The sequence below is a fragment of the Syngnathus acus genome, chromosome 10, assembly GCF_901709675.1.
Source record: "Syngnathus acus chromosome 10, fSynAcu1.2, whole genome shotgun sequence".
Classification (NCBI taxonomy): domain Eukaryota; kingdom Metazoa; phylum Chordata; class Actinopteri; order Syngnathiformes; family Syngnathidae; genus Syngnathus; species Syngnathus acus.
In genome coordinates, this window is record NC_051095.1 from 14,000,935 (window position 1) to 14,016,898 (window position 15,964).

The 15,964-nt window shown below is 41.3% G+C and overlaps 1 protein-coding gene across 2 annotated transcripts in view; it reads right to left on the minus strand.

Moving 5' to 3' along the window:
- The window catches only part of glra4a (glycine receptor, alpha 4a), a 29,595-nt gene that overhangs the window by 8,410 nt on the left and 5,221 nt on the right, over positions 1-15,964 (minus strand). For both annotated transcript variants that reach the window (XM_037262116.1, XM_037262115.1), the window contains exons 2-5: positions 4,500-4,627; positions 4,021-4,088; positions 2,322-2,545; positions 950-1,032 (exon numbers count right to left, since the gene is read on the minus strand). In XM_037262116.1, coding sequence (XP_037118011.1) covers positions 950-1,032; positions 2,322-2,545; positions 4,021-4,088; positions 4,500-4,627 — 503 coding nt within the window. The remainder of the gene's footprint in view (positions 1-949; positions 1,033-2,321; positions 2,546-4,020; positions 4,089-4,499; positions 4,628-15,964) is intronic.

Here is a 15,964-nt window from a genome sequence, read left to right on the forward strand (position 1 = left end):
CAATTTTCACAATTTGACGTTGGGGTGAAAAAATATATTTACAATGGGCATCCATTTCCAGGAATTGTGGGCCGGCCCGGTCACCGTTCCCCACAAAATAGTGTGGGTCCACTACACATGCAGAACAATTTTAGGGTTAGCAATTTTAATAGTCTTTTAACTCCTTTTGTTCATTGTCAGTATTGTAGTTCAATATTTTCTCCAATATTTTTCTTTTGTTTTTCATTTATTTATTTGATCGTTTATGTCGGCTGATGCACATTCTGCACATTATTTTTTTATGACAGGTTTGAAATAAATCATATTGACTCCAGCACAAAGAGGGCGTATCTAGCTTGGAGCAAAACAATACCTTTTGTTTGTGTCCCATCAGATAAGCACACACGGGCAGTGATGGCAGCGCCAAGCTTGAATTGTTTGTTTGTTTGTTTGTGTGTGTGTGGGGCCCCTTTGTCCTTATGACAAAGGGACGGGTCACCGCCAGGCACCGAGAGAGGGGTCATGTTTCATAACAGCCACAAAAAAATTGAAGTGTTATTATTTATATGCTGGAAATTGGCTCCACGGGGGCAGATGCTATCTCTTCCGAGGGTAAGGGGAGCCCATTATTTCTCCCACTGACTTTATCAGTGAAACAGAAAATCGCATTTAAAAGTGGTTTAATATACCTAATGCAAAGAAGATGCTTTTTCTTACTTCACAAAACTTGCAGAAATAGTCAAGGCACAGGGGATGCAATTAGGAAAAGATCAACGAGCCCTCCATAAATGAATTTATGAATACAAAATATACCATCAATAACAAAACACATTTACTCTTCAGTGGAGAAACAGTGTATCCCCAAACTCTCCTAATTGGACACTTTACAGAGTATATGAGGCAAAGAGGGAAAAACAGGAAAAAGAGAAAGTCAGACTTAAAGGTGAGGGAGGAAGAGAGGCAGACTCACAGCTCTCAAGCTGCATGGTGCATGTCTGAATGTCCATGGGGAAATTCTTCAAGTCCATGGGGCAGGAAAGGATGAGAGTCAGCCTGAGATGGAGAAGCAGAGTGAAAGGAAGGAGAAAGAACTGCAACAGGGGACAGCAGAAGGCACGAAACAATGCACAGAAATAAGACGGAAAGCTGGGAAATGATCAAACGGCGCTTGCTTACATAAATAGACCTTTTCATCATGTTTGTAAATAAAGTGAATGGCTGAAAATTATAATGTATTTTATTTTATACCATTTTATATTTTTAAAAATAAAAACCTAATTAAAACGATAGCAAACTCAAAATGAAAAAACAAAGAAAACAACAAAACAAGCAAGAATTAAGTAAATAAAATCCCAAGCTATTAAAACCCTGCTAGTGTGATGGTGAAATGATCTTTCTCGCAACTGTGAGCTTGTTTGTTTGTGTTTAATCCAGCCCAATAGCTGAAAACCCCCACATATGGACCACTTATTGCCCTGTGCATCTCCGCTTATTTGTTGTGGCATCGATACCACGGAAATATTGGGAGGAGAGGGAGCAATTTGGGAGCATGCCGAGAGCTATGTAATTACCTGCCGAGGCACGTTGGCCAAAGGCGACACTCTTGCTGCCACTGGTAAAATGTTCAGTGACGACCATTTGACAAATGTCTCAGACTCGACTACAAATGAATTCCTCACAGTGTTGCTTGACAATTAGGGATAGGAAATTCTTTGGTGCCATATTAGAACACATCAATTTCTTTCACACTCATCCTCATTAGGGCCACAGTGAGCTGGAGTCTATCCCAGCTGACTTTGTAGTTGCCCACCAATGGCAGGGCACATAGACAGACAACCATGCACAAACAAACATTCACACCTAAGGACATTTAGAATCTTCAATGAATCTAATATGCATCTTTTGGGAACATGGCAGGCTAGCCAAGTACCTGTGGAGAACCTACACTACACAATCACTTCCAAATATGGGCAAACTTGCACTGGAGCACTGCCCCATGGTGAGCACCAACAAAACCAGGTGCAGTGGGGAAAGGCATTTTGTCATTAAAGTTTGTTGCATCAGCCTTCATTTGTTTTTTACAAGAATGAGATCCAGGTTTATACACTTGTTCTTAACTTTTATTGCTTCATTCCAACCTAATTTGTGCCTTTTAGTGACATGTGTGACATCCATTTTGACTTAGCTTTATGTAACCAAGTGCGGCTGGTTTATGGCGGCGATACAACAAATACATCCAATAAATAGTTGTATGAAAAACGCTCCTAGGACATAAATATTATTGTATATTCAGATGTTTCCCATTGGCAAATGCAGAGAAAAGACAAATCCGTAGTCTTTACCTGATGCTGTACAGAACGCTGCCATCTTGGAAAATCCTAAGTAGCTTGTTGTCAGTGGTGACTTCATGGAAGTTGGCGCCCTTTTCATTGGCAAAAAACAAATCAGGCTTCCAGATGGAGTCCAGCATAGATGGATCCAGATCCAGCGAGTCGTCCGGGTATTCACTGTACGCCAGACGGGGGTCATTCCATTTTTGTCGTAGGAATACATTGAGCCTGTAGTCCTGTATAGTAGGTGGGATAGCAGTTAGTACGCAATAATTCTTTTAATAGTTGCTGGGTGCAGCATCCATTTTAGAGAAAAGTAAAATATTGTTCACTCATGGACATCCTCACACTGTGTTTAAAAATAAAAAATTAGACAAATAATAATTTAACAAACATTTCCTACTATTAATGTTAACCGACATAACAACTGTTTTATAATTATTTCGAAGGGGGATTGTCTAAATGGACAACTGATATATAATTATGTGCTTGCTCAAGTGTGCACACCGTCGTGTAACTTGGATGTGGCTGCGGTCAGAATAAACCAATCACATGTAAAATGAGAGTCAGCGCACGCCTGCCACCATTTTAAGTGGTTCCAAAATGTGTTTAGATGTTCGAGTAAGCTTTTTGTGATGTCCGGCTTATGCAAAGCACGTTTATGAAGAACTGCAAGATTTGATGAAAAGTTGTCAATTGCAAAATGGGCCCTTGGAGAAGGACTTCAAACTCCAACCGTGCATATGAGTGCGAACATGCGTAATGTGTCAGAAAACACAGTAAAAATGTTTTCCAAACAAAACAGATGTTTGCAAATGTCTCATCCTCACTACTGCTTACATACACAGTCCGTCTGCTTTCATTGAGGACTACACAAATCTGAGAATAATTGCTGTTCAGCGGCTGAAAATGACAAAACATGGCACCTAAATGCTTGATAGATTGAAAAAAATGGTTATTGATTGATCCATTAAATATTGCACTTCTAGTTTTGCCGAATCATAACAAAATTTCCTAAAGGTGGGAAATAATTGTAATCATCTCACTTCACCATCTATTATCACTAGACATGCAGAAAGTCTGTGTAAGCGGTAGTGAGGATAAGCAATATAGAAAATGGATAGATGGATTTTTCATAAATGCATACAAATGGAAGCCTCCCCCTCATCTGGAGTATAAAAATATGGTAGCCAAAATTTACAACTGAGGTGACATATTCATTATGATCTTTGCTCAAAATTCGAAAAATGCTTTGCCAATGCGTGCAATGATATCATTGTCATTCTTGTTACGTCTTGATGGGAAGTCCAGGGGTCCAAACCTCCTGTCAGACTCGGTTAAATAGTATTCCGCTCCCTAATGCTGACCTAGCAGCTAGATCACTGCGCTTGTAATTCCCGAGGGCAGTCGTTTCAACATGAAGCGCTTTGTCCCGCGCCCCCGATTCAATTTCCCAGCGTCTCATTTTAATTGCAGAGTGGACACTTCATTATCCAATGTGTTGGTTTCGGAACGTTGCACTGTTATGCTTCAGGAAGCGCATAAATGAGGCAACCGGCTTTAATTGTTAGAAAGCAAGCTAGCGTTTTTGTCATTTTGAAGATGCGAGCAAAAACAAAACAATGGCGCTCCACGATCCCAAATGGATTCCAGTGAGATTTAATGAGATGGCGGCGGCGATGTTCCGCATTGAAATGCGGGATCTTCTCACCATGGTGGTTTCCGTGATGGAGCCGAAGCTGTTGATGAAAATATTGCAGGTGACATTCACGGGTGGGCCTGAGGGAGGAAGCACGTATTTCCTTTACAAGCAGAACTCATTTCTGGATCTTTCTAATATACGTACATCATAATAGCCATTATAAACTGTTATCAACTGACTCGGGTCAAAGGTTTCCAACACCCGTGTTCCCACAACGTATGACTGGATCATCATGGGTTGCATATCATGCTCACCTATGAGGACCAGATGTATAGAAAATGGCTGGATTTAGATCACAGCTCAGTATAGCTTCATGCTGTCTGGTAAATATTGAAGACAGCATCAGGTCCAATAAAGAGCGCATGCTTGAGTGTCGTCCGCTTTCTGGCCCTTACATCACACATTTGCTCCGCTTTGTTTTCCCCCATGTCTGAGATCTTTCTTCTTATTTTTTTCATGGCATGTCTGCTCTTGGCGCCCTCGCTTACCTTTGAAGTTGGGTCTGATGCGGGCATCGTATCCCGACGTTCGTCCCATGAGCTTGTCCAGGAAGTCGGAAGGCGAGTGTTGTGGTGCCCTGCCAGAGGGCTTTATCTCCTCCTTGCAGGAGCTCAATCTGACAAGTTGATGGAACAAAGACAAAGATGAGGAGAAGGGGTGTTAATTGAGATGATTTAAATTGGCTCTTCAACCACCTCAGTTCTGGTTCAGTGTTCAATGCTTGGGTTCCTGGGGACCAAACACATCCAAGTGCGCTTTTAGGGACCTTGCTTTGTGCACTAGGTACAGGAACAGTTTGTAAATTTAAATTTTACAAATCAGTACGCTTTTGGGCCTGGAATCAATGTCTTTCTATTCATTCAATTAATTTCAATAGAGAATATTAGTTTAGAGCTTCATCATGAAATGGATCAAACTTGTAATTCAAGGTACAAATGTACATTAAAACGAAGATTTTTTATGAGCCTGGAACTAAAGAAGCCGCTTGGCACGATTTCCTACTGGAAAACTGTTTTGCAATAAGCACAACTTCAAAAATCAACCAGTGTCACAGTGGTAAGTCTTCAGAAAAGGAAGAACTTTCAGCTCAGCGGCATACAAAACAAAATAAACCTCATCTTCTGCTTGGCCTTCTCTTGTTGTTTTCATGACAGATCGACCGCTCAATCGCAGCTTTGTGAATGTCACAGCACAGAGCGAGGGAGGTGTGTAAGGAGAGGGTCAGGGCGAGAATAATCAACAGCAAAGAGAAAGGCGAGGCAAAAGTCATAAATAAGCAAAATGACAACAAGGGAGGCTTTGGAATTGAATTTGATTTCTTAAATGGAGGATGTATGCACACAGTTCATAATGTAAAAGGAGAGTGGATTTAGTTCCCTCTTGAGTACAGTTTGACTCCATCCATTTCTGCAAGGTTCACACGCATCGGGTCACATTTAAGCATTCTTGCTCCCTCAGTCAGCAAAGGCTCACTTGTCAGATAACCCAAGTGCAAATGCTTATTATGTGTGTGGTCACGCATTTGCACTGTTGGATTGTGACCTGAAAGCCAATAAGGAAAGAAAATGAAGCTTACCCTCTTGTCACACATAAAGAGAGGATAAACTGCTTCTGTTGAGATGTTGTATAATGTGTCTCAAGTCATTTGCCACTATAGTAATAATAACAGTTTGCAACCACATTTGCCAGGTGAGAGCGCAGTTAGCCTAGCTTCTTCGATTACTTTTACTTGAGTCAACTCCCCCTATGTCGCATTTTAGCTATTTCTCACCCTCTGTTTTATTGTAATGATCATTTGAAAAGTGGTTTTAAAGTACACAGCCAAGTCCAAATTTAGCACTGTGCTTCGGTGTTGTAAAATGTGCAGCAACATTCCAGGTAGCACTCTGGAATAGATACTACTGGAATAGATGCCCTCTACTTAGAGAGCAAGAAGAAGCCGTAGAGATGTTGTATGGTCGATTTGTATGTGCTGCTCTGTGTATGTGAGAGTAGCAGTTGTCTGAAGGTTTACAATTATTGTTACATTTATGCTCATAGCCCATCTATGCTGATTGGTTGGTTGGTTGGTTGGTTGGTTGGTTGGTTGGTTGGTTGGGTGGGTGGGTGGGTGGGTGGTTGGTTGAGCATGTTGGTGTACACAGATCGTAATTCCCCCTCTTTTGTTCGTTTTTTACTCATACACATATTTGCTTGTTTATAATGTTGACTCACAGAATTTTACAGTTTAAAATTTCTCTAAAAAGTGTGTTTTAAACGTGTTAATGCATGAGGGAGAGGTATAATTATCAGGATACAGGTATCGGAGATATTCCTAGTGGTAACTGTATTACTCTTGTTCTTTTTTTATTGCCCTAATGGAAAGGGATGTGGTTAATTGTGCTGTTTTCGTAAGCTTATCTACACAACAAACCATAAACGCAGTAAGCACAGTAAGACACACATGGCAAATATTTCCTCATAAAAACCAGTAATTAAAATTTGGTTTGAGTGTACTCCCTGCATCGCATACTGATAGCAATTCCAGGAAACTCCGAAAAGAGTTTGTTTTGGGTGGAATTTGGAGAGCCATCAGCTAACAGAACAATATAAGCCTCTGGGGTGGGGGCTATAGTCACGATTGCAAAAAAGTATAATGATTCCACTCTTGGGCCCAATTAGGCTTGAAACTTAACTCGCATTGTTACTCAGGCAGATTTTTTTGTGTGCAAATTTTATGAGCAGATCCTCACGCACGCAAACACACACGCATGCGCGCGCACACACACGCGCGCACACACACACACACACACACACACACACACACACACACACACACACACACACACACACACACACACACACACACACACACACACACACACACACACACACACACACACACACACACACACACACACACACACACACACACACACACACACACACACACACACACACACACACACACACACACACACACACACACACACACACACACACACACACACACACACTAGGATTCATGGGAAGTCATTTCCAAAGTGGCTTTGTGCTTTAATGAATGCTGTCATCCATATAGATTTAGGCTGTTTTCACATGAAAACATTTTTAATTGAGCACAAACTAGTGTCTTTCAGGTCTCTATCTGCCGTACGTGAGATTCAATCTTTTCGGTTTATCCAATCCATCTCGCAGATGTTTAAATGGTGACAAAACTACAGATCGTAAACAGAGTTGCGGACTATGTCTTTTGTTAAGTACATGTATTCTGTGTGTGATTAGCATGTTGTTATACCTACACTCTGTGGCTGTAGACCACACTCTGAATGAGAATAAGTTGCTTGTGTTGCTGTCCAGTTAGACGATCAATAAATCAGCAATTCTTTAGGGTCTGTTTAATCTTCCTTAACACGAGGGCAATTTTAGGGCAGATTACTAATCTTGGAGGAGCCATAGAACCCAAATTACCCGAAAGCTAAATGTTCCTGCCATCGTACAAATCAAGCAATAGCATTTTGTACTAAACAAAACAATATACGGCTCTTAAAAAGTCAGAGTTGAACCATTGTCATGCATGACATCATGCCAGGCAATAAAGCTATTGCTTTTTTCTTTTGTTTTTTTTTGGTAGGGTTTAAGTAGTGCATATTTCTCTTGTCTTTCTTCTGGTACAACCGTTCCAACACACACATTCCCTCCTAGAAACAATCAGTTGTCAACACAAATGTACACAAAAAGGAATTGATGGTTAGTTGTGTGTAGTTGCAGGAAGACATCGATTCCGGACGGTCTCTCGGCTTGTGCCAACACAAAGCTATAAAGTATATCCACTTTGGTCTCCAGTGCAATTTTTCTCTTAACTGGCGGTCACAAAGCTGCACAAACAAATGACTGCGGCCATAAAGTCCTGAGTTTTCAGTTAAAAGTATTGATGGGACAACAAGAGCCCCAGAAGGAAGATGGAGTTCAGCAGAGGAGCCTCAGATTAGGCAGTGAGCGATCAAAGTTGTCATCTAAATCAGACGGGACGCCCGTCAGCCCATAAAGGGAGCATATTCTCTTAATTGGTTTTTCATTAACAAGGCTGCTGATCAGGAAAAGCACATCGTTGTGCAGCCGGGCGGCTCCCTACTAGGAAACGTTCTGAGCCATTAGACAGCCACGTGTACATGCCGCTAAATTTTAGAGCTATTAGTTTAATGGAGAGACAGAAAATTGGACTTTCTCCATGTAGGAACACACTGCTCCATTTTGCTGCTTGCCAAATTGGCCTTGACTCCACATCAGAGAGAGGGTCAACTTTCCGCCATGGCACAAGAATTGACTTGCAGTCTTTATTTACACATCCAAGAGCAGCATGTTTTATGGCGACGCTGTAATGTTTCATTATTTTGGCCTCAATGGTTCGTGCAGCACCTCTCTTTACACTGCCACTGAATGTAATGACCTATTAGCTTCTTCTGCCTATGCCATGATAGATAGGTTTGATGGGGAAAGGGATTTGAAATGCAATGCAATTTAGCCTCACTCATTTGTCTTCACAATCACCACTGACACCAACATTGCTTCTTTCGACCGCAGCTAACCTTCTTATCCATGACAACTCGAAAGCCTTTTTCACTATGATGTGTTTTGATGTAAATTCCCAACAAACAACCCAGAATTTGTCAGAGGTCAGCTTCCGTTCGACCCCGAATGAGACAAGCTGTATAGAAAATGGGTCAATGGAACGATAACCCAAAATGACGCACAAATCCTTGCATAAAATGAGTACCAAATTGGTACCAATACCAGTCGTATTACAAGATATCAATACTCACGACGACAGCCGATTCCGGTATCGGCCACCCTACTTGAGGCTATTTTACAATCTAGTATCTAGAAATTAGAAGACTAGAATATTGCCATTAATTTCAAGTAAGTTAAAGGAAAATTGTTATTTTGGGATATATAGGTCTTTCTTTGAAATTATCTGTCACTGTTTTATGGGGAATATTTTATATATCAAAGTGATAGTGGTATCGGTGCTTGGTATCGGTGTCTACGACTACTCAAGAATTGAGGACTCATTCTGGTATTGGTCTGAAAAAAAAGTAGTAATCATGAGGATTTCCATCAATCGAGTGTTCTTGTTAGCTAGGCTATGTTGTCGAGCTAGCGATGCCTGTTTGAAGCTACTTCCTTTAGTATTGGCTGACACTTAAAAGCATTCATTCAGTCATTTGTTCATTCGTTCTCTTGCTTGCTTGCTTGTTTGTTCGTTCATTCATGGTTGCAAGCAAGCCCAATTGGCAGGCTTGTCAAAAATTCTCTTCTCTGCCATGTGTCTAATTAATAAGACGTTTTAATTTTCACTTTGCAGGCACTTTAAGCTAAACAAGGGGTGAAATTTTGTGTAAGGCCATTTTGCGCTGGATAAAGTATCTGTTTTCCCTCCCCACATTCATATATTCAATCTTCATTTATCCAAGTAAGGCAATTGAGATATTGTTGCTTGTTGTTTTTAAATGAGACCATATTGTATCTCCATCTCTAAATGATCAGTGTACAGTACTACTTGTTTTGATTGAAGTATATTCTACTTGTTCATGAAGTGTAAAGACTATCTCTGAAAAGAGTGAGCCATGACTTCTAGACAAATGGGAGCTGCCGGCAGTGATTTAGATGCCTGGAACCAGTCAAGGAAAATGACAGGTGAAGGCAAATGATAGCGATTCAAGTTGAAAGAATAGAATAGAGGAAGAAATAGTGGGAGGATTAAGTAGTTTCAGCAGTGGCACGGGAGTATTCTCGAAGGATCAAACAGTGTTTACTGTGCTTGCTGTTAGTCCTCCATCATTTCTATTGTTCTCTTTATCAATTCTGATATTTTTGTTTTGTGGCAGAACATAATTAGTTGAGACTGGAGCCAATAGAAAATGCTGAAAGTGTCTCTTGTCAAAGTTTATTAAGCTGTCGCTATGCAAAGCCCAGAGTTTAATGGTTTCGATCAATCCAAGCTAACCCTGAGTAAATTCCAAGTCCGTGCCAGGCATACTAATACACTGTATGAGGATATGTGTCAGTCTTGTGGGAGCTTGACATCTACAGAGCACAAGTGATGTTTCCGGGCTCGGTAACCAAAAGGGTGCAATGCGAGCCAAGCCTAACGACAGATTTATGGCCTCAATGGCTTGTTTCTTACTCTGAACGCCGGCTGCCACCTCAGGCTGTTCCAGCACGGCCCAAACTGATCTTCGCTGCCTTTTTTCAGCCTGGCGACTTCGGAGATGTATTTGTGTGAAAGGCAATATACGTCTCTTGGAGATTTAATGCTTTTACCCTCCAGGTCCCCGAACACTGCATGCTTAGAACTGATCTGAGCACGACGACATCTTGACTCTTTGACTGCTAATTGCTATCCAACAATCTCACGAGGAAACAAACTGTTCCAATTACAAATCTTTCTCTCACAGATTGTCTCTGAGAGTGCACTGATAGCAAGTATCTAAAGATGCAGCGATTAATTTGGGGTTTGAATCAAGATCAATGTCTTTCAGCATCAAGGGACTTGGGTTGACTCACATAGACACTACGTATATTGACAAAAGGATTTGTGCCCATTGCACCAGAGAGAAAGCTTCCATTCTCTTGGAAAGATATTCAGGGGAAGTTGATGAGTGGAGGCCAAATATCAATACCAAAATAAAATACCAAATATAGATCGACTTAAGAAGTGTCTCTCATTACGTTTTGTCCATAACTTCCATCACTGGTCAGACACCGGAGATGGTATCGGAACCCAAAAGCATCAGTAGGATTCCTGATTGACTGGAGGAAGTAAGGATACAGCACTGTTTTTATGTATGTTTTTTTTCTCACATTGGTTCAAGATTAGTGCTCCAAATATAAGGACACCATGTGGCTGTCATTCCATACCCAACTAGGTTCTGTCACCTTTAGAGTGTATTGAGACTTAATAGTTGGTAAGAAACTGATGCAAACTGCAAACTCCATCACGGATGATGAAGGCCAATAGCGGGGGGGCATTGCTTTGCATGAAAACACACTAAGTTATGAGCACTGTGACATTTGAACCGAGGCGTTCTAACATGTCATCAAACGTCCATTAAAACTAAAAATACGATGAGTACTTGGAGGCTTGGCATTCACCCGGAAGCAATGTTGTGGCACACTTGTAGACAGGCCAACAGGAGATGAATCTTACATTTGGCGTCCCCTCCTCAGACAGTTATTCTCCAGATGTCTCAACAAGCCTCTCTGTATTCAGAACACATTTCACCACGGCTCAACATCTGATATCAACGCGGACTGCCTCCTGTCAGTCTCAGCTACATACAGATTGTAAGATTTCTAAAAACGGGAAGGAGCGATTTGGCTGAGAGCAAAGGACGGCTATCATGTACCAGCGAAAGGGCTGGAGACCAACAATCGCTTTATTCTCAAATGCCCGACTGCTCCTTATCACCAAAACCTTTCAGTTTGTTTTTTCATGTTTGTAGCGGTGCAGGACAGCTTGAAAGCAATCAGTCGTTTTTGGTTCTGAGGGGACACGCTTCGAAACCCCTGCTCATCAAGATCAATATCATTTAACCCAAGCCTACAGCTTCTCTCTGCTTGCAAGTGCGCATTCAGCAAGATATTAAAGCCACTGAGCATTGCTGGCACCCGCTTGTGTGTGTGTGTGTTTGTGTGTGTGTCTGTGTGGATATATATATCTGTGTGGATATATATGCATTTATATCAAATATTTTTGAAATACATTAAATAAAATATCTAGGTTAATTGTAGCCTGGGCAAATTCACAACATAACCTGCATGCTAAAACGAAGGAGTATGAAAATGCATGCTGCAACCCGCATCCAGATGAGTTTCTGCTTGAGAATTTTCTGAACAGAAAAAGACGGCGGAGGAAGGTGTTCTATATTCTTCTGTGCATCGACTTCGTCGCGTCCCCCAACCCCCCATATGATTTTTAGGCTGGTGGGAAATCTCTCCTGCCGGCTGATTAGAAGTACATTAAGCTCAATGTACAGTGAACATGTAATTAGAATCAGTAGACTGCTTGACTGCGATGATTAATGCCCTCCTTTGCGACATGCAGCAATACTCATGTGGATGGATATGTCCGCTTCCATCAGTCTCTGTGTGAATCAAATCCTCTGACAGCATGTGTGCTCTTCTCCCTTTCCCAGGGACCGGCTTCCAGCTGCCAAGATCTTGTACTTTGATTAGCCACATGCTAACCTTAAGCTATTTATGGGATGCTGTTTTCCCTTCTTAATATGGCATTATCCTTGGAATGGTCTTTCTCTGCCCAGACCTTGCATTAATTGCTTATGGTTGCTGCTTATGAAGGGAGCGTTTTCGTTTTGCCTGTGGAGTGACCATGTACACAAAACATCGTAGACTAAGCTTGAGAAATGAGAGGACATCATCGTCATGGGCTTTCTCAGTCTGACCTACAAGAAGGCAGTCCAACAACTGAGTTGAGTATCTGTCATCTATCTAATATGGAAGAACCAAACCCACATCTTATTTATCCTTGGTGAAAAGTTCTTGCTTTCCTATTCTGGTAAATCCAGAGACATGATCAGCATTTCAATGAAAGTGGATTGAAGGGCTGTATTGTTACATGTTGAAAAGAAACGTCAAATTACCTAACTCCTCAGCCCGTTTCGTTACAGCCAATATTATTGGAGAAGAAAAACAGGACAGGTTAACAAAAGGAACCGACGTGAGTGTAAACATTAACTCGCTGGTGAAAGGAATCATTTAAGAAGAAGGATTCCTTTAACTATGTCAGGTGTACGGGGAAAAGGATGTGGACATTTGTCATTTTTTCTCATAGATAATGAAAGTAAGCAGCAACACAAAACATTACACAAACATCCATGCCTGAAGTAATAAACATAAATTGGCTGTTTAAATGCATGTAGGAAGCTATAAAAAATACTTCGAATGCTTCCAGGTGGCCCTGCGATTGGCTGGCAACCGGTTCAGGGTGTCCCCCACCTACTGCCCGATGACTGCTGGAATAGGCTCCAGCACGTCCGCAACCCCCACTGGGACAAGCGGAACAGAAAATGGATGGATGGATGGATGCTTCCAGGTGTTGTGTTCCCTCACAAAAACACAATCACAGACAGCGAATTTTTGAATGATGAAGTCAAGCAAAATGAGGCACAACCTAATAATCCACACAACCGCCTCTTGCAAAATAAGAACAGCTGGTCCACTTTAAACTTCTCTTCGATCTTGAAGATAATTTATTTTAAGTCAATTAGTGTCCAACTTACACTGTACTGCTAAATCGCAGAAAGTCAAACCGAATGTTTGAAGTGCTCACACTAAGTTATAGATGTTACTATTCCATTTAAGTAGTGTCGATGTCGGTAACATGACTTTCTCACTATCAAAAAAAAATAAAAGAGAAGACATCTTGGGAGCTTAAGATCAGGGGATGCTTTGAGAATAATTGTCAATTTGTTTTGTATATGTGAAGCCCTTTGAGACTGCTTGTGATTTAGGGCTATATAAATAAACTTGACTTGACATTTCCACCTTCTGTGGACTTGCTAAAGCTAAAACAATGCTAACAAAAGAACAATGTGCTTCTGATCTCAGTTTTAGTTTGATCTGACTGTCGACAGTTGGAAAATCCCTTGCAGATGGCTGCTCTTGGAGTGTACAAATTGTCAAGTGCAATTCGGCTTTGGCGATAAAGTGCTGTGCTGAGTGAAAATACAACCCATGCTGTCGACAGGGGACTGGAGTTTTGGAGATCACTTCTTTAGAAGTGGGACCGAAAAGCAGCAACTTCCTAGGCTTATCATCATAGTAGCTCATTTGAGACAGGACCTCCCCGTTAAAACGGATAAGATAATTCACTCATCTGCTAATGGCAATGACAACGTTATCGCTTAGTGTTCTTCCCACATCAGTTGTTGTTTGAAGAAATAAACATAAGTCCATATGGAAAACAGGCTGGTTATTTGGGAGCTCACCGATAGTGGAGAAAATCCAAACAATGCATTTCATGGTAACGGTGCAATTTTCTTACATAATGCTGTGTGGATAAAACCGTCACTTCTGCCGTCATGGATCTAAAAGCCACAGTTGAGACATCTGCGAGCTTTCCACTGATGCAAGTCCAAGTGACAAGTCCTGAAACAGCTCAATTTGCTTTGAGCACTTCTTTTCCCCCCGGGGTAACGTCTTTCTCAAGAGTCTCTCGAGGGGCTGGACACGTATTGCATGTCTTGCAGTTTTTCCGGAAAACAAAAGGCCGATGACTGCATAAATCCTTGAGCCCCTACAGAGGAGGGGCTATAAGGTAAGACAAGCAGTCTTTGAATCACAATCCTGTTTGACATACAGTGTTGCACTCTCCGCCTGTCTCCTTGTGAGATAGATTCAATTACACTGGAATGATTTAATTCCAACTTCTGCTTTAAATAGAATATTTTGGCTTATGTAATTTGTCTCACAAATGTGATACATTTCATCAAGTTTATTCCTGCGCAAACGACGATATGCTTACACCTGCTAGCAGCATCTTTTCACAACCCAAGTTCTTCAACTAAAAGGCTTGTTTGTCCACTGCTTTTTTTCCATTTTTATATAATTATGCTTTAATACTGTGCCTCACCTGTCAAGGACAACCAGTCATCTCACTAATGTGTGGAGAAAAGACTCTGCCAGAAAACTGGAGGTCAGAGCATGGGGGATTTATGGAAGTAGATGATCTTCAGAGTTTAATCCTTGAAACAACTTTGTGCTGTGTATAAAAAGGCTTTCGCTAAAACTACTTAGGAGAAGCACAACAAACCCTCCCGTGTTGTCCGGTAAAGGTTAAGAGACTTCCCTTCAAATTGGTGTGACGAGAGTCGGCGTGATAGCAATCTGTTGGCGCATCACTGAGATAGACATTCGATTGCATAAAGAGTTTTTACTGTCATCCCTGTGCACAGGGGGTTAGACTTTACCAGCTTTTGGAGGTTATGACTGCAGGGACAAGTTTTACTTAGCAATTGCCTAGGGAGAGACCAGAACAAGTGCATGAGTTGTCTATCTCCCTGTAGGATTGTGTAGCAGAATAACGCAGAATCGATAATAACCATGTGAAAATGTTTTGGGCATTGAGAACCGAATGGAACCAGGTCTTATGTTATGGTTCTCCAGGAATCATTCACATTGTTCAAAATTTCGACGTCTGGTTTAACTGGCATAGGCTCCAGTTGAACCACGAGCCAAATGAATTCAAGTGAAAATGAATGGATGTTCTACAAAGTGAGCTGGATTTAAGGAGCAGGAAAATATGTCATCCATCATAGTTTTTCTTTAGATTTGCATGTTGCTAGAACTGAGGTTCAGTCAAATAATGTATGGTGGAAAAAGTGAAACTCAGCATCCACTCAGCTTTCCAGGTTTTCTACTATCCATTAAAAGTTCTGTTTTACAGGGGGCAGATGTTCCTCTCACTGTAAGTGAAGTTTAATTGGCCCGAATTGCTTGGTCAGACATAATGACATGATGGAGGGCTCTATCATGCGTCCCCTCTTCATTGTCCTAATTGCAGCCTGCACAAAAAGAGCGACAGCACTAAACCCTCAGAGCCAAAGTGCGGCCCTCGTCGATAAGTGGACATTTCGACCTGATAGAGGTGGGCAAATTGCATTGCATTACCATATTGCGTCATTGGTGCTGGGGCTCGCATTGCATTGGTGCTCTTGGGTATTTTATCGCATCTAGCTTGTCAACTCAATGTCACCTTGGGCGCCAGTAAACACATTCAATGAAGTGTCTTTTTTAAAAAAAGGACTCAAAAGCAAACAAGAAGCTGATCCTTTTATCCATTGAATAAGGAACAATTGGACAATGAAACGTTACACCACTGTTTTGGGTTGCTCCTGGAGTAAACTTTGGGTATTAATATTTTATCTAGCGGGGATAAGTAGTTTCTCGGCAT